General features: G+C 40.7%; 1 protein-coding gene across 1 annotated transcript in view; it reads right to left on the bottom strand.

The window, feature by feature from the left end:
• The window catches only part of exoc6b (exocyst complex component 6B), a 79,959-nt gene that overhangs the window by 23,108 nt on the left and 32,099 nt on the right, over positions 1–24,752 (bottom strand). Inside the window, exons 10-20 of the mRNA XM_020624271.1 lie at positions 24,103–24,149; positions 22,451–22,571; positions 22,245–22,316; positions 19,991–20,088; positions 18,585–18,690; positions 18,200–18,309; positions 13,040–13,151; positions 12,432–12,566; positions 11,998–12,186; positions 4,289–4,430; positions 414–487 (exon numbers count right to left, since the gene is read on the bottom strand). Of these exons, the coding sequence (XP_020479927.1) occupies positions 414–487; positions 4,289–4,430; positions 11,998–12,186; positions 12,432–12,566; positions 13,040–13,151; positions 18,200–18,309; positions 18,585–18,690; positions 19,991–20,088; positions 22,245–22,316; positions 22,451–22,571; positions 24,103–24,149 (1,206 nt within the window). The remainder of the gene's footprint in view (positions 1–413; positions 488–4,288; positions 4,431–11,997; positions 12,187–12,431; positions 12,567–13,039; positions 13,152–18,199; positions 18,310–18,584; positions 18,691–19,990; positions 20,089–22,244; positions 22,317–22,450; positions 22,572–24,102; positions 24,150–24,752) is intronic.

The raw sequence follows: 24,752 nt of genomic DNA, 5'->3' as shown, positions 1-24,752 counted from the left end.
GAACACCCCTTCCAACCCAAAAACAAACAAACAAAAACTTGTGAATAAGGAAAGTACCTGCACTTTTTGCCCCACCTCAGGCACTGGTTTTGGTGGATGAAACAAAGACTGAAAATCTTTGAATTTTAGAAGACATGACAAACAGGGACAGAGAAAAAGGTTGAAAATGAGGGGGACAAAGGAAAGAAGACAATGATGAGAATGACAGACTGATAAAACAGATTGGGGGAAAAAAAAAACAGAAAACCAAATGAAGGAGGAAGACGAGGAGGAGAAAGCATCGAAGGACAAGGACTAGGGGGTGTAAGGGAGGATGGGAGAAAGGATGGGGGGGAGGTAGAAAAAAGATAGTGAAGCAAAGACAAAAAAGAGAAAACGAAGGAGAGAGGACTACGAGGGAGACAAAGACCTACTTGTCTCAAGTCACTGAAGGCCAGAAGCAACGTGTCACCCTGGAAGCCTGCGACCGGGCCGGCTCTGGCAAAACCTGTGGGAAAATACAAACCCGCCCCACCATTCCACCCCCGGAGAGAGGGAAGAGAGGAGGAGGAGGGGAAAAAAGAGGGTGAATAATGGAATAATAAAAGACCTGGTCAGATTCGCTATGCATCAGGATAGATTGGCAGACAAATGACAGCCTGGGGAGGAGGAGGGAGGAAGGGGAGTGAGAGAAGGGGAGGGAAGGGTGTTAGAGTCATGTCGCTGGGTCTTGTTGAAAAGGAGAAAGAGAGTGTGTGGGTGCTAGTGAGCGTGAGAGTTGCTGTGTGTGAATAAGGGAGAGTGTGTGTTTGTGGTTGTGAAGGTTTTGTAGTGTATTTAAATGCAGGCTGTGTTGAATTTGTATGTGGACGCTGGAGATTTTTGAGCATGTTTGCCTTGCTAGATCTAAGCGCATGCTAGTGTTAGTGGGCCTGTGAAGTGTGTGTGTTTGCTGTTTGTACAGGGGGGTCGCTGGCATGTTGAAGAACAGTTGAGAACTGTTGGGTTTTGAACCCAGGGTGACGCCTGTGTGAGTGTGTGCCGGGGTCGTACGGAGTGTGAGCTGGGGTGTTGGCATCAGTTGGCCCCCGTAAACAAGCTGCCTGGCATTCTGAGCAAGGGAACGAGAGAGAAGAGGAGTGCCAAGGAGAGAGAGAGCAAGCCTGTAGCTAATCTCTTTCACCTCAAGACACAGACACAGAAACGCAAGGCCATACACACGGCAGCACTGATTACATGCCTGCCATCCTCAGTGACCCCCATGACACAAACACACACATAGGTCCTGCTCATGAACGGTGAAGCTATGGGCTACACTAACCTTTTATCGTTCTCAAACCCAAACCTTCACTCTTCACCTTTTTTCCTTACTTCCTGTCTGCACATTTCTCCTTCTCTCAGTCTTCATTTCAACACCTTCCCAGCTTAATGAAAAAACAGGTGGTTTGTCATTGCCTACAGAAATTACCCATACATGTATGAGTACCTTCTAATATGGAGCTTGTATTGCCAGTAGGACGTCAATTGTTACTGCCTTTCTTGGATGTTTTAAAAACTAACATCACAGGTTTGGTTCAAAAACAACTTGGCTACATTTTGAGAAATATTGTTGTGATTGGTGAAAGAAACCAAAGCTGACTGTTGGCTAGTTATGGGACACTGACAGCAGCAGGTGTGTTGTACATACAAACAACTCCTGAAGAGGTTGTGCAGTGCTACTAACAACATCACAGTACTCCGACCTTTGCTTCTCATAATCCAAAATTTGTAGAACTCGCCAACAGTCAGCAAAACCTTAAGCTTGTCTGTTTGAACAAAACACTAGTGTTGTAGGTTTTTCTCCTTTTTAGTCTTCCATTTGAGCCGTTTTCATTTATTTGCACCGCTAGCTCATTTTTCTGTTCCCTTTCCCCGCCTTTTCTCATTTCCTTCCTTTATCTTATCGTATTTAGTTAATAGTTAAAAGAGCTGTTTCAGGTTGTCTTGACTCCTTCTCTTCCTCTCTCTTTTGTCACTCATTCCTCATTGATCTTATTAATTTGACCCTTTCTTTTAATCTGTCACAATCCTGAAATTCTTCCTTTTAGCTAATCTCTAATCTCTCCGTCTTGCGCTCTCCCTCACTTCCTCCTCTTTTCAAACTGCCCATTAATTTTCATTTAATCTCTCCTCTCATCCATGCGTTTTACTCTCCTCTCTGCTCTTTTTTTTCTGGTGTATTCTTCTTGTGCTTTTCATTATTTTTTTTTAATTCACACCTCTTTCATTTGATCCCATTTTCCCTGCCATCTTGTCCCTCAACCCCTTTGGTCCCCATCGGCTCTGTTCTTTTCTTATACCATTTTTTTTCCATTTAATCCCTTCTAAATTGGTTTTTTTCCTTCAGCACTCTCCCAACAGCTTCTATTTTACTTCTTGGTAGATCAATAATTTTAACTCTATCTTTCTTTTTCTTACACACCATGTTTTAATGTTACCCTAACATTTTCCACATTACTTATTCCTTGTTGTGCTTTCATACTTACTTGATGCATCCATTTCTCTTTTTTTTTTTACACTGCACTTCTTCACAAAGCCTTGAAGGTTAGAACACAATAACTGTCCTTTATTTCTCCCCTTATGCTCATTTGAATCCCACCATCCCATCCTGTTCTTCTTAAGTCCTTTCCGATTCTCATCTGAGACCTCCGTCTGCCCTGCATAAATAACTCCTAACCCCTCCACAGCACTGCATGCACATCACTGCACATCATGTCACAAATACATAGACCCACAGTGTGTGACCAAAGTTGTGACTCTAAGAACCTTGATCATGTAAAAACCGAGCCAACGACGCCTCACACCCTTTCATTTCTCCCCTTCCTTTATCTCCAAGCGTTCTGCATCTTTAGGTCTCACAAACCCAGCCATGGGGGAAAGAAGAGAGGGATGGGGGAGGGAGAGGAAAGGACAGTGAGGATGGGATCTGAAGGAGAGAAGATGGAATGATGAAGAGGAGAATGAAGGATGAAGAGAGAGGGTGGATAAAGAAAGGAAAGCAATAAAGGAAAGGCTGGGACCAGAAGGGTTGAAGGAGTGAGAAAGAAACAAGAAAAAGAAAGAAAGAAAGATGGAAGGAAAAGAGCGGAAAGAAATGAAGAAAGAAGCGAAGAAAGACGATGTGGGTAAAAACAAGGAGAAGAGAAAAACAATGGAACGAGATGAAAAACCGCAAAAGATTTTTTTGCAAACAGAATATTAAAGACGCTCTCCCTAAAACATGATACTGGTTGTTTCACAGCACCCCCTGTGCTTTCAAATGCAAACTGCACACATGGCACTTCTCCAAGTAGCACTCCAACTGTGTTTGTTATACGAGTTTAGCTTGCTTAATTTCATTTTATCTGAAAATTAAGAGAGAAGATGAGACAATTTTTGTACTTTATGTGAGTGTAGGAATAAAGAAAGGAACGTAGGACAAAAAGTGGACAAAGTAAAAAAGGAAAGGAGCAAAGAAGACATCTGTCAGAGGTAATGGGTGGGCAAGAAAGAAACAAAGGAAGAGGAGGAAAAGGAAAAGTGAAGGAGAAAATGAGCAACAAAAGGTGATTTAGTCAAAACAGAAGGTAATGAATGGATGAAGGCTGGGGTGACAATATTTATATATATTAAAGACAAGAATATACAACAAACATGAGTACACACCAGGTCAAGTAATTACATTCCCTGTAAAATGATTTTATTAGCCAAAGCACAAGAAGATTGAAACGGATTCATTCGAATAGCAGAAATGTTTGAGTAAACTTTAATAAAAGATCCATATGCAAGAAGCAACTGCAACAAAAGTCAGTTCAACCTTCATTAGTTAGACTCCATTAATCTATTTATCAATACTTTGTATATCCACCTTTATTTTTGATGGCAGATTCGTTCTTACTGGACATGAATGATGCCAGTCAGGACAAACCAGTGGAGAGATGTTCTTTACAGATACTCTTTGCTGGTGGGGTTTTGTTTCTCTACCTTTGGCTTTAAAACACTCCAGAGATATTCTGTAGGATTCAGTTTATAGTTTTCTTCCCCCCCACCCAAAACCTCTTGTATGGTGTTTGCAGTATCTTTGGGATCACTGTCATGTTAGAAAATTCAGCACACTTCATCTCCATGTTCTACGGTCGATACTGTGCAGTCACTGTAGCCCAAGATCAAATTATTTACACTATTCATTTAAGATTTTAGTGTTATTACACAGGGGTGTACTCTGTTTTGTTGCATACTAGGAAGATAAAAAACACCAATAAATGGATAAAAACTAAATATTGACACTCACTCTCGCACTCCTTGACATCAGCGTGAAACTGGTGTAGCGCTCCAATGGAAATCTGTCTGATATCAGGGTCAAGCAGGAGCTGCATCAGGGAGGTGGAGATGTGTTTACAGGCTGACATGCAGGCCGTCTGGGCCACGTTACCCTGAGAGACAGAGAGAGGGAGAAAGCACGTGAGAGAGAAAAAAAAAGATGGCATCTCTGTACTGTCTTTCTTCTCTGCACGTCTTTCTTGACACGTCTGTCAATCAGGACCTCCCTGAAAAACCAGGACACTTCATGCCAACTGCCTAGTTTTTCTTCTACAACCTGGAATCTGAAAAAGATGGGATGATATATAAAATGAAAATTAAAATTGAAAATAGTGATTTGTAAATCAACCATGTCCTGTATTACATTGAAAACAATACAGCAGCACACTCATTCAGATTTGGGGTTGTACTTAATTTTGCAGCCAGAAATGTTACCTACATCACTTTCTGTGCATAAAAGTATGTTTTAAGCTACGGAAAGCAGCAAATCAGATATTAATTATAATTATTAGACATATGACAAAAAAAAAATAATTGAGAAAATCATGCATAGCCTCCATCATAAAATCATGGATCAGGTTTAATCCTAAAAAAACCTATATTTTGCTTAAAACACCCACAAAGGCTTTCTAAAACGTGAAAAACAAAAAATGAATTATACAGTTTTGAATTGGAGTTTCCGAATGTTCCAAACAGAGATGCAAGTGCAGATACAATCACACACACACACAAACATTTACACAAGGGCATTGGCAAATCTGAATGAGTTCAGGTGCACTTTATCACAAAGGTTATGTGTGTGTACACATAGCGAGTGTAAAATTATGCTGCATTCAGGTGCAGTCAGAATGATGAAGTAACATAAGAATAAAAGCAACGAAAGAGGAAGATCATGACAAGTGCAGCAAGGGAGAGAGGAAAAAACCAAAGCAAGGGTGACAGTGAAGAAATCCTGTATTCAATTGACACAGTGCTAACTTGTTATGCAGAAAAAACAAATGAGCTTTCTCACAATCACAAAAAAACAAACCCTCTTAAAAGTCATCTTCATATCCACAACTTCTGCCTCTTTGTATGAGCTAAGGAGCAAAAGGAGGAAAGAAAGGGCATGTTCTATTGACCAGCCTGATCGTCCACATCCAGGTGGTTAACAACCAGACCTTTCAGTCCAGCCCTGCATATTTAATTACCTTCATTAATCACACCAGACATGCATGTAAACATCCACAAGGGGGAAAATATACACACAATCAGACAAACACATATAATTCTGTAATTATGCTTAATGTTTAGTTTTAAGTGTTGGAGTGAAACAGTTATAATCATATAATTATAAAGTCTGCTTATACAGCTCCGATCACACGTGATTCTGTTTCTATATGTTATTTTATGTTTTTAAATGTTGCTGTCATTCACAGTGAATATATTAACAGGATTCTCCCACAAATCTGTGCACTTGTACAAGTTGCAATGTGTGTGTTTTTTTTAAATGATGCATCTATAAAAACCTGAAGGTCAAACAGCTTTATGTCCAGGTCAGGTTAGGATTAAAATGGCAATAATAGTAATAATAGCAATAGTTAAATGCTATAATTTCAATAGAATCACTGCTATCTGTGGATTCATTTACAGCTGAATCGGCACAAACTGGGGACCTATAACATGAATTAGCACAGTGCTCATAGCATGCTGTATTTATAGACCTGAACTCTGAAGCTATGAAGGGCCAGAGCCTAAAATGCTACTGTAGCTTGACAGCTGTTTTTATCTTCAACTTTTATTATAAATAGCTGAATTGAAATGTTTCCTATGAAGCCATATTTATATTATTACAGCTGCATAAGCATAGTTATAACTTTTTATCTTAACACGCTCTTCTGTCCTGACTTGCTAATGTCATTCTATAGTGGGAGGAAAACCAACAGCTAATGCAAATAAATGAATGAACGAACACTGAATGAAACACTAATATAACAAACGAATGTTTGTGACGTGACCCAGTTGTAAGAATTCTGAGAAATTATCAAAGCTTTTCTGTTCCAGGAAGATTGCTCAGTAATTTATTCTGAAGCATCTCTTGGAAACTTAAGTTTAAAACACACATTAGACACATTAGTTAAAACTTTTGGCTTTCATTATTAAAATAAATTTTGTGACAATTTAATTTCCTCTGTTTATTCTCCAGGCAGCAGCTCAACTCGCTGCCACAGTAATTAGCCGCTTTCCACTCAGAGAGCCATAAAATTCATCTTATATAACGAAGCTAACAGTGGCAGAAAGATCCCACTGTAGTTGTGTGAGTTTCCGCACACCTAAAATCAGCCCGGATATCCTCCAATAAGATGCACATGCACACAGAAACCCAGGGGTCAGTTATTATGGGGTGAGATTGAGCATGAAATGGGCTAATTCTATTTACATGTCCTGAACTTGGGCTTAGTGACACACATACAAGCACACATGTAGGTCTGTCTGACAAAAATGGTGTTGTTTTAGTGTTCAGTACAGACAACTGGGAACGATTAGCCTGAGGCGAACTGAAGGGAGGAAGGAACTAAAGGGAAGATGCAAGAAGAAAAGAAAGGTGAGGAAAGGAATAGAAACAAAGGCTGAGGAAAGCTGAAGAAAGCAAAGGAAAGCGGATGATGTTTAGAAAAGGAAAGGTGAGAAAAAGAAAAGGGGAACAAAGCATAAAAAGGACGAGGAAAGAAAGGAAGAAAGGAATAAGATGAAAAAAGAAGGTAAGGAAAAGAGAATAGTTGAAGGAAGGAAAGGTGATAATGGGAAACGTGTCAAAAGGAAATGACAGAGAACGCAAGGAAAATAAAGTTTAGGATAGAAAAGCTAAAAAAGGAAAGTCAGGAAAGGAAGGAAAAGGTGAGCATTAGCAAGGAAAAGACTGAGTTCAGAAAAGGAAACCAAAGGTAAGGAAAGTTGGGCAAAAGAAAAGCAAAGAATAGAAGGGTGAGGAAAAAGAACAAAGGATGCAGCACCAAGTGAAGCTTCTTTTCTATCCTGGCCCCTCCAAACCTCCAACCTCACCACCCCTTGCTCCATCTCTCCTTGCAGCTAACAAGAAACATTCATCAAAGAGCTCATTAAAAGCTACTCAGCTCTTAACGGCTGAACAAACAGATAGAAAGCAGGCGAGGTGAGGGGAAAGGATAGGGATGAGACTGGTGGGCTCAGGCGGCAAAATGGGTCCAAAGGAGGGGGTGGGGTGAATAATCGTGAGAGATGAATGAAAGGGGGAAGAGAAAGGAAAGGGAGGAGTAATGAAAGGAATGCAGACAGATGACAAGGACAGTTGTACACCTCTCCTTCTCTCTAAACATTCAAGAGTTGGAAGTGGACAGTTTGACATATTTAAATCTGTAATAATCAGTCTTTCAACACTGAATCAAATGACTACATGTAATGTGAAAGCAGTCTCATAAATCTGGTTTTATGACAACTTTAGTGACTAACTGGTGGAGAAAGGTGAACACTTAGCGACTAAAGTCAATTTTTCTCAGTGGATGGTGGAGACTAAACCAAAGATAAAATATTAAACTTAAATACATTAGGTGGACAAAAACACTCAACTCCAAATGAATGCTATAATAAGGGAATTGATGGCCACACAGGTTTAACTATGCGGGGCGATAACATGTCAGGGTTGTAAGTCTTCACACTTTCTTTTTTTCTGTCCTCCACTGGGATGAAATGGATAAGTGCAACTTTAAAAGGCCCCACAAACATATTATTTCTAATCAGAGTTGCACTATTGGCAATGGGGTTCTACACAGACAGGTTCAGCCAAAGTTATAGTAGTTTCAGGTATTTCTAATATGGGATTTCTGGATGTGTAGTTTTAGTCTGTGCTTCTCTCAGAGGAAGTGGCTCAGCAAGAGAGGTGAAGTTACAAATGATTTAGCAAGCAGATTAGCCAGAGTTTTCACTGTTCAACTCTTAATGAGTAATTTTTTTAACCATTTGGTGCTGGGTAGGTAGTGCATAGTATATTTTAGAGGGTCTACCTGATATGGCTGAAAACAATGCAATGACCAAACCTGACCCGGACCCGACAAGCTTATAGTACGTATATAATGTCCGAGCCCGACCTGAGCTCAACACAGTTCAGTTTGTACGGTGTTTTTCCCCTTATCATTAAACGAAGCAGACATTTGAGTGCTCCAGCTGTCTGACCCGAACATACAGTATCTTCTAAACTTATGTCCAAACCCGGCCCAAACCCTTGGGTACAGACGGGTCCCATCAGGCTCAGCAGAGCTTACTAGTTTGGCGTTTTGGAAAATGCACATTTCTATTTTACTCAGAGAGTTGAGCGATAAGTGTGTCTGTGCTTGTGGTTAAAAAGGGATTGTGATCTAATATTTAAATGAATTATATTTCATCTGTGAGTGCTCACAGTACTCTAACAGTCCCAATCAGTTAGCTGTTCTTGTGATTGGCATTGACAATGACAAGTTATTTACATATGCTGTCAATCTGACAAAAGCTGAAAATACTATAATACTATACTCATGCAATCAAATAAACGCATTCATTGAGAGTTCAGTTTAACATACTCTGCAGGAGATATTTCCACATCTAAGGGTGTCTGAGATCATGTTCGCACTCAATTTAAATCATTAACTTCAAACAGAAAGATTCAAAAGTGTGTTGACATATTTGTTATAACAACCATAAATGTGAACAGACTGATGTGCATCTCCACTAAACTGTGTCCCTCCCAGTTTGGACACAGCTTATTCTGAAGTACTCCCAGCTGAATTCAACTTTAGCCTCATAATGCTAGAAGCAGGTTAAGTTAGAAACATAACAGTGCGGTAAGTCGGTGCTTCACAATGCCACATCACACTGATTCACAACTCCTGGAAGGGATTTGACACGGTGAATAATATGCTCTCTGTCCATCCAGAAACCTGTCAGTCGAATGAACAACCAGTCAGGGCAACCAAAAGTCAAGAGGTGGGATCACAGCAAAAAATATGATACTGACGTGCAACACCCCAGAGCTCAGCGCTCCTTTGACTAAATCTGTGACAGAAAATACGAGAGCCACTGAGTATTCAGGGGTGAATCTGAAGAGTTACAGATGCTTAGTCTGATTTACAATCTGGAAAATGGCTGAAAATGGAAATCTACTTACTGTATGTATTTGGGACTTAAATTCACATAATTAACCTCAAAATCACCGTAAAGGGAGAAGCTTCAGATTTACTCTTGTGGAGCAATCACAGATTTCTGTGCTATGGCAGGTGTTTGTTCATGTCACTTAAGAAACACCACAAAAATGAAGTCTGAACTTTGGTTTTGGGTGTGTTTCTGTGAGTGTTCGCTCTTTGAACATTAACCTTGACACATACAAAAAGCCAGTTCAAACAGCTTCATTTCAAGGTCTTAAAACCACACTTGATCTCACAGACACCAGGGTTTCTTTTTGTCTAGTGGAACATGTGATAAATTTTTGAGGGGCTTTTATTTTTCCAGGCCTTATTATAGACTGTGTCCTCCATCATGAAGTGAACACCAGACATGCGCTTGTCTGCTTTGAACAGGATTGGATGATTACATCAAATAAAGGTCTGAAATGGCAACTACTTCAGAGTATGAATGAATGTTTAGAGTTCTCATCATCACCTGCCAAAGCTGCTGGTTCATTAGTTTAAAGGCAAACAAAACTGGTTCGCAATGACAGGAGACTGGTTAGGACTTCCCTCTCTGACTGGGACAAAGATTTGTGCACGGAGACACAAATTCAGGCAACGTGCATCACTCTCTTTTCATCTCACATGCTGGTTGGTAAACTCTATAGTGAGGATTTAAGGTTCAAGTTGAAGGGTCAACAAGGTCAGTCAGGAGTTGGTAAATATCACTTCATTACAACCCACATACTCACCGGTAACGTTGCGTGTTCTACAGGTGTTCCCTGAAGTAAGAAACAAACTTGGAAATTTAGCACTTGGCAAAACATTGAAACTTGTGCGTTATTAATGGGACACATGAAAAGTTGAAAGAAACTGAAGGAGTGCAACATCTGTATGGAAACAAAGCTCCTCAATAAAATTGCTGCAGGGACATTGGCAGCTTTTCCCCCTCAGTATTTACTGCACATGGGTCCCTTGAGATGAAGCTAATCTGGCTTTATCTAGCACTATGTTGCACGTACTGAGGCACCACGAAGAACTGGATACACAGCAGAGAAGTAGCTGCCAAGCCTTCCCAGTGTACAGCTCTGATCAAGGAGCTTATAAGCCATAAAATTGTAAGACTTTGTTCCTGAAATTTTCTTTCCAATCTACACATAATTATTTTCCCTCCTGAGGCCTTGTCATGCCTTCCCTGGTCCGTCTTTGTAGTTGAGCTCCATTCGATTAGGAGTATTTAGCTACGTAACACTAAACTCTGCTGGTATTATTAGCACTTGGACAGGGCAACATTTTCCTCTCTAGTGAGAGCTTGAACGATGAACATGTCAGTGTTCCCATCTTTAAAGTTGTTGAAGAAATGTGAGCCTGCTGAGTTTTCGGAGTACACGTCTGCTTCCAACTAGTTAAATTCATAGCTGTTCAAACAACTGCATGAGCACACACACACACACACGCACACAGCTGCACTGTTGTGAGAATGTTGCTGAGTCACGGTGAGCCTTTACTCCTTTAATAAGACAGGTCAGAGCATGTCTGTGGGTTTTCAGTGTGCTTGGCTTTGTTTAACATCTACAATTTCATTTTTTACAGTCATAAATATTTAAAGTAATCATCTATTCCTGGATTCTTGGTTCCCCCCTACACCCTCCAATCTCTCTCTCTTCCCTCATAGCTTTTCTCTGACCTCAACCCCAGTGAGTGTGCTAGAGCCTCCACAAACTCTGCTCTGTCTACTCCTACTAGCGTTCTGTACAAACATATTGCTATATGTACTACTAGCAGAGACCATGGTAGAAATAGCAGCAGGAGTAAAATGAAAAGAGTGTATTCTTGGTCATATTGACCCTTCTAGTCTACATCCTTCAACAGTATCCAATTCATTTCTGAGTAACTCTACTCTTTTTATTATATGGCTTCTATTTCAGAGGGTCATACTACCCAACTTTTAGATTCACAGCACCTGATCTACTTAGGACGCCCCACACTAAGTGTGTGTTAAAGCATGTGTGAGGGGGTCATATCCGGGGCGTGCGGGGGTGTAGGAAAAGCTTCTTACAAGTGCTGGAAAACACACATCCTGTGTGTGACCTCCTGGCCTTGTGACCTGCCCTGACCAAATCTGTGCGTGCAACCACCTTAAAGCTAAGTGGTGTGCGTGTGTGTGTATGTTTACAGTAGGTTCTATGAGATGAGCTTAAACCTTAGATCGCCCTGCCCTGTGACGCCTCCTAACATGTAGAGAGCCTGCTGTTTGAGCTTATAAAACACACATCAATGCGTACACACACACACACTTTAACACCCGTATGTACTCATGTCTAGATGCAATGGACACAAAACAGACACACACACATACTCCTGGTATGTATATGGTCAATCCACATATACACTGTACACACAAATAAAGCATAGACACCCATACACATACTAGCTCTAGTCAATAAAATAGAAATGTGCGTTTTCCAAAACGCCAAACTAGTGAGTGTAAATCTGTGTGTCGAGCTGCATATGTTTAGGTACTAACAGGCAGGTTGGTGAAGACAGTGAAGGTGCTCTTCAGAAAAGCCATCAGGTCAATTAGATAGTCGCTGGCAGCCAATGTCCCGCCTCCCTGCACCACAGCCACCCAATTGTAATCAGCCAGCTGCAGGAACTGGTCGATCTTGGTGTTCAGACTGGTGTAGATCTCCGCCTCGGCTGCATGACGAGCATCCTGCAAGAAGACACAAATCAGAGAGGCATGTATTTTGTTTGTTTCTAACTATTTTAAATATAATTAAACTGTATTAATAAGTCAAAAAAGGAAGAAGGACATGAAATTAAGGAAATGAGAGAAAAAGAATTAAAAATACAAACTTCGTAAGTTTTACTAAGGAACCGAAAGAGATATAAAGAATAGGTAAAACAAAAACAAAACAGACAAAAAAAGAAAAACACAACTGTGTACAGTAAGTATACCTTAAAGGTGGATGTCCCGTACAGTTTAGTAGCATTTACTGTGTCAGGAGGAACATTGGTGATGTTCGATATGAACTCCTCCAGAAAGTGGCAGCTCTGCTCCAAGTGGGTGGTGTTAATAATCACCTGCACCAACTAGATACACACATCACACAGAGAGGACACTGAGCATCTTTAGGAATGGACCATACAAATATTAAACATCTGCATGCAAATAAAAAGCTGCAGCAGGCAGACTCATGATGAGCTACACCATTTTAGTGGAGAGATTAAAATCTAACACAACCTCAAAGATGAAAGCACAGTGTAATTGTAGGCGTGTTATTTTTGTCAGAGCTGTTGACATCTCTAGGATTTGTAAATTGCATTTTAAATTAAACAAAACTGAAAACATTTAATAGTCCATATTTCTTCTATAGTGAAGTATCAGAACAATGATTTAAGAATTGTACACAAATTTCTCATATACAAAAACAATTTTAAAATCAGTGCAACAAGAACAGATACTGTAACTCAGCAAATCTTTCATGACCACTTAAATCACAGACACATTCATGTTAACCCCCACCACACCCACACCCACACAGACACAGACACACACAGAGTACCTCTGCCAGTCCGACATTCTTCTTCTTAATGGCATACTGCAGACAATGGCTAAGGGTTCTGGTCAACAACAAATTTGTCGACTTGCGGATCATATCGTCTACTTCTGTGGAACTGAGGACACACACCCACACAGAATGGCAGAGAATCAGTGACTGTACCAAAGTCATTTCTTCCACTCCTTGCAGAGCTGCAGCCTCTGAAAGCCGGTAGTGTGAATTTGACTGAACAAAGTGAATTTCTTGGTCACCTAGCCTCCCTTTGGCTCTATAAGAAGTTTAGCATTGTCTTAAATCTAAATCAACTACTAGGGGCTGAGACACACCAAGCCAACATCTTGACTGGAAGCAGATATAAACAGCAGCTGTTTTGAACGAGAGGTGTTTTCTTTATAGCTTATACTTCTAGCTCTTTTTCTTTCCCCTTCTGAATGGCAACTATAGATAATGTCACCTGATGGTAGAGGGAGTTTTTTTCTGTCACCCAGGTGCAGAAAGTGCATGCTAGTCAGCTGTTGGCTGTAGTGTGTCCAGGTGCCACTTTTTTCAACCCGACTGGCCCAGACAAAGCCGAGGTGATGCAGAGGTCGTCGTTCATCGTTGCTAGTTCTTTTACATCGGCTCAGTGTGTCTCTGCAATCAATAAGCAATATAGCCTACCGGTATTTACCTAACCCATTGTCAGCAGACTTTAAATAGTTGTAAAATTACCATTACTGTACAGCCAACAAGGCAGAAAGACAGCCAGCAGACTCTTAAGTCTGAAAAGAGTTCAAATTTCCTATTAAAACAACCATTTGATGGCAGCTGATCAGAACCACTTACAAAATCTTTGACACGCTATTGATTTTGTTATGTTTGAAATGTGGGTGATGTTTGGTGAAAAAACCCAGACAAATTTCTGCACAATTTTGAGAGTCTGGTATGGCTTTTCATGACAGAGCATGTCCCTGGCAAGGAGAAGTGTCCAGATGCCTTTTTTGACAACAGCAAGAGCTTGAACACACAGGCATGAGGGAGATGAAAATTGCCACAAGCCATCAAAATCAATGTCAGGTCACATTTCAAGAAAAAGCAAATGAAGAAAGAAGGTTGCAAATACTCAAAACACTTTGCAGTACAACACACACACACACACACACAAAAAGGTCAGCAGAGGTCAAGCACACACACACACACACAAAAAAAAAGGTCAGCGGAGGTCAAACACACATCATGCAGAGGGAGATCATCACCAGAAACAAAAGCAAATGCTTTCTCCCACTGTGAGATGATAGAGAATCATTTGCATTGGTGTGTATTTTTTGGTGCATTCGATTCCAAGAACCCTGTGGGTAACAAACACATTCCAAGCAAATCAGTAAATTGTCTGTGCCTGGAATTTAACCTAAGCGCGCACACACACACACACACACACACACACACACACACACACAAATCACTTGTTTCCAAGAAAGCAGAAGAATCCTAAAAACGTTCCGACAACTTGGAGCGGGGGGGGACCCTGGAGAAGCAGAAGTGCTGAGTGGACAAAAATAGTGCGTGTGTGCGGAGAGTGGCAAAAAGTCAATGTATTCTAGTGAACTCTGCAAGTGCACACTCGTATACAAATATAGACACATCACTGAATTCCCATCGAGTGTCATGTTTATGCCACCATCAGTCACAATAAACGCACAGTGGTCAGACAAACACATGTATGAACTTATTTAAGTGTGGAGCAGTAAGTGACTGTGCTATAGTGTGGTTTTTACATGTAACAGAAGTCAACTGCGGTCATCAGTTTGCCAGCCAAGTTTGTGTGTGTCTGCTGACATCTGGAAGAGGTGCAGCTTGAATGAGTGTACCTGCTTTTTCTGTGTGCAGTTGCAGTACAGAGATTAATTGACAAAACAAGTGCAAACTGTTCATATCTGTAGTAGCCCTATTTTCAGGCACTGGAGTCTTAGTCATAGTTACTAATTGTGGCGATATCACAATAAAAGCCTGACAATAGAAAATGTTCTTTTATTTCCAGTTTCAAACAGGCTGGCTGAGCCTGCATGCTCGTTTTCAGCAAATTTCAGGATAATTGGGTGACTAATTAGCATCTGTGCGGCAGCTCCAGAAAAAATGAAGCTGCCATTTCTCCCTCCAAATAAATCTAGGAGTTCATCCAGCAAAGTCCTAGCTACAGTATGAGCCTAGTTGTTATAACTCTGGGCTACAGGTGGATGTCTTTTGCAGAAATTTTAATGCCAACATAACTTCCTCTACTGTTCCTAAAGAAATATCACAAAGCTGAGCAGTATTTATCACTGAAGCCCTGCTAAACCAACACTGAGGTCAAGAGGACTAAACATTATTAGATACAAATTAATTACTGAGGGTAATTTGATCACTATTGGCCATCAGTAAAGTAGGCTGATTATTTGCCAACTGACGTTTGGACCTGATTATGGCAATAAATGCAAAGTGAAGGGATCACCAAAGTTGTCCCAATTCATCCTGAGGGGAGCATGAATGTCTCAACCTAGTGTTCCTCCCAGTAGCTGTCAAGATGTTTCACCTAAAACCACAACATTAAGGTGGTTCTGGATTTCCACAGTCTTTAAGATTCATTATCTTTGGACCAGGAGTGTCTACAAAACGTCAGCGCAGTCCACCTATAAGTCTTAGAGACATTACGATCTGGACTAAAGTGCTTTACCAGTCAAGCACCTAGAAAGGCTAAAACTATGTAGAACCACTAACAGAAACACTGCACACACAAAAAGAACACTTGGATGTGAAAAATCAATGACAGGAGAATGAAGTAGTAAAGCAGCACAACATCCGGACCCACACACACACATTTGCATACATCAAGCATACTCTATTTCTGCCAAATCAAAAATGTGAACAGGGGTAAGGTCAGAGGTCAAGGGGATCAATGGCCGCAATCCTGCTACATCGTCTCATCTGCATCCGGACCTGTGCGCCTATATGCATGTGTCTGGAGTGGGCAGGAAGCAGTGCCGTGGTAACCAGATAGCAGGGTGTACACGACCGTAGAAATCAAGCAGAGTCATTACTCTGATGAGAAGAGCGATTAGTGCTGTCTGGTCCGCAGGAAACCAGAGAAGCTGTTACTAGAAAAACATCTGTCCAGGACATTTTGGTAAATTCAGACAGATGATTTTCAGACTCAAACAATTCCACATATTCAAGGGAGTCTGAATTCATGGTAAGTGTTCCTCAAAAAACTCCAAGATAACTGCTACTACAGTTAAGTCATGTTGAATACCACAACAGGTAGCTTGCAGGTCTTGGAGAAAGCTTTATTTACAGCTGCAGCCTGAAACAGTGTTGTAAAGAAAAGATTCATTAAAACTTTACACTTTTAAGGTGTGTTAACATGTTTAGTCTGTCTAACCCAACCATCTGATCATAGCCATAGTCATTAAGAGGCAGAGTGGCGGCAGGTCCCCGTGGAACACTGGTGCATGAATGTGCATATGCCACATTCTGACACAGACATGAGACCAGATTTCATGGATCATGCAAAGCAGGGGACTGCGGATAGAGTGAAGAGTCTCAGGACAAGCTTTAAGCTGGTTGAAATGATTACGCATCCAATGGGTTTACAAAACTTCAAATTTACTTTTGTTTGTTCCTGAAGTACATTTAATAGCACATAGCTTGAGTTGTATGAGTTGTATAAATGAATTTACTAACTGCTGATATATTGATATATTAAAATAATTTTGCTTCAGATTTTGTTCTGAAATCTGTACATTCATATTTAACATAATGCCTTATTATCTCAGTGAAATCCTGAAGCAAATGTGACACATTTATTATTTTGGCCAGTAAAAAATATGATTTTTTTAATCTACCAGCCACCGGCCGGTGAGTGGAAAAGTTGATTTCAAACCCCTGGAGTGTGCTTCTTGGACAGTATTTAGTACTGATCCAGGCTAGTGTTCCCATTTAGAAACGCAGGTGTGACTAAAGTGACCTTATTTCACCAGCTTCACATCCCATCAAATCAAAATAAATGTCTACTGAACACAGACAGAAGTGAATTCAGAAAGACTGATTTTAAGTTTTTGTTCTACCAATCCCTTTCCTTCGATTAGATGACTTTTCTTCCAATTACTCCCTCTCCTGCTCTCTGCCACGGGTAAATGGTCCCTCCCTAGCTCATAGCCCTGCCACACACACACACACAGTCACTGGTACACAAATGTTCAAAGTGCACATCGACAAAAAGCAAGCTCAGGTAGACAACACACTCAAATACTGGGTACAAAATGACCCACACAAACGTTTACTGGAAAAAAAACCCTGCATTGATAAGAGTATAAATACATGAAAATGTTACTTAGTTTAACATTAATAATATGTATCGGAGGGATTCACAGAATGTGTTTTTCTGTAAAATGTGCATGAAAGTGTGTGTTTCTCTGTCAAATCTTTTCTAGTTCAGCAGTTGTGCCTTTAGGTCATGAAATTTTCATATGCAGTTCGTATTTCCAACATGTGTTTATGTACATGTACTTACAGTACATGCGCCCATGTCTCCTTGTATGCTGTTCAGAGTGACTGTTTGTGTGTGTCTGGCTGAGTCCCAGCTTTGTGGGATCCTTCTGGACAGCGGAAGTTATTTCCTGATTGCTTGTCTCCTCAGTAGAAAACTGGATGCATTCTTTTAGTTAATTCTTCCATCAACCATAACCAACAGGCTACACACACAGACTCTGGAGGCTAGCGTTTAATCTCTACCGAACATGGAACAGAAGCTGGACTTAATTTCTGAGTGGTGGTGTGTGTCCCTTGTGCAAGCCAAATTTCATGAGACAAAGGACCCAGGTCTGACCAGAAGAAACCAATGAGCAGTCTGCTCTATATGAAGACATGTGCTAAAATATTTAACAAATTAATGTAACAAACAGGATTTTATCTCCTATTAAAGAAAGCCATGTCACTAAACAAATGAATGAGTGGACTATGCTGAATAAACTGTGTTTTGACTCTGTTCTCCAACTCAGGCTCTTTTCACCGCTGCCGTTTTGTTTTTGAAGGATTACTGTGCATGATCACAAACTTATATTTAAAGCTCCTCTGAATTAAAATGGATTTGTAAACTGGGTTGACAAAGGGAAAAGCACTTCCTTAAACAAGTTTTGTATGCACGTGTACCTGAGATGTAGGTCTTCAGAGTATTTCAGACAGGCATAGATGAACTCTTTGAGCTGGCAGTAGACTTTTGGCACAAACTCAGAGAAGGGAAGCTTCTTGGGGAACGGTAGCTACAAGAAACCCAGAGCAGAAAACAGATTAAGTGAAATGTTCAAATTTTACTTCACCTCCACAATTTGTGCACAGGCAATTACACACATGTCCAGACATCTTCCAAAATTCAAAATGAAGGAAAGATTAAAGGACAAAGGTTCATTTAAAATGGCTGATAGGAGCAACACACAACACTTTCACAATTTTTCCTCTTTAATAGCTTGCTTGTTCATTCTGATGCATCATGACGCTGCTGTTATCTGCTCTCCCTCATCAGCCTGCTGCTCTCTACCTTTTCTAGTTCAGGGTCTTGCAGGGGAAACTGGGAAGTGTAGAGTCTGTACTCCTCTTCTGATGAAACTGGAATTGGACTGTAGTTGTCCTGATCCAACACCTGCCTGAAGAGGAGAAAGAGATAAAGAAAGAAGAAACAAAACAGGTCAACAGGGATGACTGAGACACCACTGGATCCTCTCTCCCTCTCTCACACACAGTTGTCTTTTTATTTGTAAGGACATGGACAAATGCATTATTTAGCCCTTTACCCTAACGTTAACCATCAAAATTAAATGCTTATCTCCAACCTTTAAACTAACCCTAAACCTAAAATTAACCTAAACCAAACGGAGTGTTAACCCTGAAAAAAACCCTTTAAAGTTGATGACCAGCTAAAATGCCCCCAACGATGGCACCAAAAAAAAATGTCTATGTTGGGGGTAATTCTAATGCGTCATACCATCCTCCCTCCTTCCACCACCCCATGTTCTTGTTGGCACTCAAGACCTCGGCCGTTCCAACGTTCCATGGAGAAGCCTTGAACCAGAGAGCGCTCTCTCTTCAACAATACAACAACATTCCTGTGGAGGTGACCAACACCTGTGTGTGTGTGTGTGTGTGTGTGAGAGAGAGAGAGAGAGAGTGTGAGTGTGAGTGTGAGTGTGTGTGTGTGTGTGTGTGTGTGTGTGTGTGTTTGTCCATTCCCATTGGCGTCACTGGACAAAGCAATGGTCAAACAGTGGCATGTATTTCCAAACACACACTCTCCCCCCATCATGTAAGACTACTACCCATTCTGTAGGGTAAAGAATGCTCTGGATATTTGCTTCCAAACACTTCGTCTTGCTGGCTGGTTGAAAAACATCAAAACCATAATGAGGACATTTCCAACAAACCAACACTTGTATGCAAGTGTGTGTGTGTGTGTGTGTGTGTAGTTGTCATACAACCTTGGTGGACCCTTTTGACCTCAAGACTAGAAAGGGGAAGGTGAGTGCAACAAGCTAGCAATCAGAAACATGGCCTCATCTGCTGAAAATCAGAATCATCGCCCAGACGTTACCTCAACTTGATAACAATAGTCACTTTTATCGGCCAAGTACAGTATGTTATGCACAGAAGGAATTTGTCTCCGCTATGGAACCGAGACAGCCACTCTCTCATGCACACCGATGGCGGCGCTGTCCTTGCAAGGCACTGCTCTGGCCATTGGGAGCAAGTTGGGGTTCAGTGTCTTGCCCAAGGACACTTCAACAACATGTGGACTGGGGAGAATGGGAATCAAACCGCTGACCTTCTGGTTGGGGGATGATCGCTCTACCTCCTGAGCCACAGTCGCCCCTTGCACACAGTGTCCCTCTCTGTCACTTTCTGCATTTCCATGCAAACAGTCAAAGCCAGTCACCAATTGTTATTCAGTACCTGAAGGTGATGTTCCATCTCTTGAGCAGGATTTCTCCATACTGCTCCCTCATCTCCAGCAGCATGTCAAACAGCTGTGACACTGGGAAACCAAAACCCTGCAGGAAAGAAAGCCAGAGCCCTCAGTCAGTGTCCAGCTGAACATTGGACATGTACAACTAGATGAACAAGGAGGCAAAGCTGAGGTGTCTTTTAAGAATGACTGAAGTTTTAGTTTTAGCATTCCCTGCACAACACCAAACCTCATATGGACTTTATCAACATTTGGTAATTCAGCTACAGAACTGTATGTACCCTGCAACCGGAAATTCAATATTTATGAGCTTAAGTTACATTTTTGCACAATTCAGTAATACTGCTGCCCTGCAGGACAAAAGGCTGGTCTAAAGGAAAAGCAGCACATAAATAAAAATAAAATATTTCTTCACACAGCAAAATATGTGGGTGGGAAAAAAAAAATCCATCCATCTTTACTTTTAGACAACATTTTAAATCCTCTCTCTCTGTTTTTAAAGACTGATCAAAGAATTTGGGCTTTTTAAAGAACCAAATCCCAATTCCCCCAAAAATGAAGCTGTTAATTTGACAATAACAGGTCCATATTTAAGACCCAGTAACAACATGTCAGTTTGTCCCTCGTTATTCCAGTTCCATTCTTTTATTTGTTTTTTTTTATCATTTGTATGTTCATCTTTATTTTTAATGATGGACTCGATCCCTCTGGTCATGGATGAATGATGAATCAGAGGAGAGATGTTCTGCTGTTCTTCACAGATGATTCCATTCAGCTGCTCTTTGCTGGGGGGAAGTCAGGGAACAGATTTATCCAGGCCACAGTTCTCAATTTTTTCATGCTTTAAAAACTCTGATGTGATGTGTGCAGTGCATTTGAGAGCACGGTCATGTTGGAAAATGTTGCTCCTGCCAAGCCTTTTGAGGCTTTGGGTCATCTTTTCATCCAGTATATGGGGTAGACAAGCTTGCAGTCACAGTGCCATCTATGAATACCATCACCATAGAGCAGCACACTCCTATGATGTCTATACATCCAATGAGGTAGTCCTGGCCAGGTCTATAGCAAACATACTGGGCCAATCTGATCAAAACAAATTGGTTTTGATTTCATCTGAGCAGAGAATGTTCTGCCAATATTTATCAAGCTTCTATTCATCTTTTGTTTGGCAAAGTTCAATCTTGCAGGTTTGTGAGTGATGGTTTTGTTCCTGCACACAGTCTGTAAAGGCTGACTTCATGCAATATCTGATCAATCACTATAACACTAAGTTCCACAGATAGCCCCTTGAGCCTACTGATGCTCTTGCACCCTCTCCCATCTTTAAAAATGTCTCACAATCTGGTCTATTACTTGTTCAGGCAATTCCTTACCATGTGGGGTCATGCTGCATTAGACACAACCAAAACTGTGCTGTTCAGTCTTCGTTTATAACCTTGTTCATGCAAATAGCTCAAACTAAAAATCTCAGGTGCTCTCACTTTTGTTGCACTGAGGTTCATTAGGGGGCCCATATATTCAATGTAGTCTATCAAACCCGTTTGTTTAGAATGCATTATGGGACCACAGTAAAGTATGGATTTAAAATAGCTTCAAAATAAGAGTAATATTCATACAGGGCAAGCTAAGTATAATTTCTCTCAAAAGAAAGTGGTCACAATAACAGAAACATCTTAAATACATTAGTACATTCAGAAATATACATTTCGGGATGACTGTTGAGGTATTTGTAATGCTGGTAATGACATTTCTGGTTTATATGCTGGAGAGGAGAGGAGAGCAGATCAGAGAGTATGAATTCAGCCAGCAGCACCTCATTACCTTAAGTGAATGACTTGTGGGCATTGTACCATCCATTCATCACGTTCCCTCTTGTATTCTCTTACTCATATAGAAATGTTTGCCCCTTCCAGGTTTTTAATCCACATCCTCTATCATTCCCTTCAGCCTCTCCATCCTCTCATCTATCACACTCAATCCCTCCAGGTTAGTTACAAAACAAAACTACAAAACATTCATTGAACAATTTTCATGAGCCTCTGGAGTCAAATGGCTTACTTGGCATATGCTGAGGTAACTGACTGAACGAACGTACAAAAACACCAAAATGGAAAGGGAAAAAGTTCAACTTTTGTGGCAAGCTATATTATGTCATACAGCATAATACTGATCAGGGTTGTAGGGATGAAACACCTTCCTTCCTTCATAGTGTATGATTAACAATGGATTACACACACATACCTGCAGCGTATCAGCGAAAAGGACAATAAGATTTTTCAGATCCAGCACCAGGTCAGGGTCATTGCAGTACGACTGTGGAGACAAAGCACAGAGTGTGCACGTCTTGTGTGGTGCAGCTGCAAGTGTTGAAAAGGCCTTGTCATTGCTGACAGTGAATTGTGTATTTCTGCAAATGTATTTTGTATTAAGTGTGTGTTTCATCTTACTGAGTGTGTCCTCAGAGCGGCGACGATTTTAGACAGTGCCAATTCCCACAGCTCCTCTACATATGCTCGGTTGACCAAACCCTGTGTGGTGTGAAGGATGTGATCCTCCACAACAAAGAACCTGCATATATGGAAGGACAGTGAGAAATCAATAATATGCAGGTGAGAAATACACTTTGCTTTAATGCCTTGAGTTACATGAGAAGATTGATACCACCCTCATATCTGTCAGTTAAATGTGAAGCTAGAGCCAGGAGACAGTTAGCTTAGCATAAAACAGGAGGAAACAGCAGACCAATCGTTGTATGCTACAGTATGCATGCCCACCTCCAAAGTGTTTTTATCTTTCATCAATATGAAATAAAGCATGATTATAGATCTGTGTGGCTAATATCCACTCTCAGATGTTTTAAAAACTTATTTTCATGGGTGGAATCTGACAACTGCCCCAGAAAAGCCATCATAACTCAAGTTTGAATAACACATGTACAAATGACGCATCAGCAAATGGTACATTCATCTAATGAGTGTAAAAAACCTCTGCTGTCTCAGCAACAGGCCGCACTCGTCAATCATATGTTGTACTGCGTTCTTGAAATAACGCCTGAGTGAAATGGATCAAATCGCCCACAAAGGGACTTTGGTTTACATCCACTGACAGCATATCTCAGTCAAACCAATGCCCACTGAGCCGTGCCAAACCACAATGAGCCACACTGTGGTTGATTTTGTGGCCCGACTGTGCATGGTGTATTTCTCTTTGTCATTTGCTGAAAGCTATAAATACATTGGGGTTGAATTTTCACATGATCTTTAACTTGCTTTTGTGACACTCTTTAGTTGTATTTGTTCTTTAAGACCAGCACCCTTTCCATGTTTTTGCCCCAGAGCAATCAAACAGGGAAATATGATTCCCATTCTAAGACACAACTGCATTGCATGGCTTACATTTTACTGTTAGCCAGAAGAGTAATTATGTTCAAGTTGACACGGTTCACCCCTCCCTCCTTTAAACACTGCACCAGATGTCAAACGCTCGGATGTCGCTCAAATGAAATGACATGAGGTGTTGCTAAAATGCTGAATGTTTGCTTTCACTCTTAAGTTCCTCTTTCTCACTCTGTCTTCTGACAGGCTTACAATGTGTGGATGGATGGCTAGATGGAGGATAGATGCACAAAAATAAGACTGGGTGGATGGATGTGGATGTAGAGAGGGATAGATCGGACTGGGTTAGTCCGGAAAAGGTGGACGGGTGAAATGGCAACTGAATGGACAGACAGAAGGGATATTAAACACAAATACTCAGAATATTCACATATGAATAGACAAAGCAACAGATCTGAATTTTGCTGTGAAAGTTTTATCCACTGCCCTAATTTGCCACCAACAACACAACAGGCATCAAACACAATTTAAAGGGCTCAGTCTTTATAGTGGTGACATAACGAGTGTCCATTGTTAAAGGGAAAAAGGCACTCCTTGTGATGTCAAACTTTGTCCTGTAGACATACTGAAGTCACTTGCAAAACATCCTATGCAAAAAGCTACCAATTCCTTTTTGTAAGGCATTTTAAAAATTTCACTTCCTATGCAGTTGAAATCACAAGAAAATGAGGCAATTTCAAGCAGGTAACAACCTATGAACTTACCCAACTATCTGATTGAAGTACCGACTGTATCCTTCCAAAGTTTCATGCTAGGAATAGAAAAAGGGAGAAACAGAGGGAGGGATAAAGAGTCCAACAGCAGAGGAAAACTACTGAGGAATAACAAACAATGACAAAAAAACTCACCCAAGTATGATTAATACTGTATACAGTACAGGTCCATTAAAAGGTACCATGTGGAGTTTTCTCACCCCCAGAAGTTATGTTTACATTCAGTGTTGTTACCAAAACACGCCGTCTCTCTCCTTGAGTGCTAACCTACATGATGAATGCACTTCCTTCCACATAAAACACTTGAAAAGCTTATTTTTCTTTAAAAAGTGAACAGATTGCAGTGTTTTTTTTCCTGGATATCTTAGTGAGTTACAGTCACCTGTAGATCTGCAGAATAGTCTGACATTGGCAGGAATTTGTTCGGTGTCACACATGCTCACACACAAGCGTGTGTGCATGCACAAGCCAAACAAAACGAGGGTCCAGTGACCGAAAAAAAAAAAGCTCCATTGTGCTACTAGAGGTCAAAAACTCCACAGGGTACCTCAAGTTTGATCTTTAAAAAAACACATTAGAAAGACCTAATTTAAAGCTAATTGTTTAGCTGTTCAGATATTAGATTACAGAGTGTGTATGTG

This window comes from Monopterus albus, unplaced genomic scaffold (assembly GCF_001952655.1).
Source record: "Monopterus albus unplaced genomic scaffold, M_albus_1.0 scaffold324.1, whole genome shotgun sequence".
Classification (NCBI taxonomy): Eukaryota; Metazoa; Chordata; class Actinopteri; order Synbranchiformes; family Synbranchidae; genus Monopterus; species Monopterus albus.
This window is presented reverse-complemented; position numbering and strand designations above follow the sequence as displayed.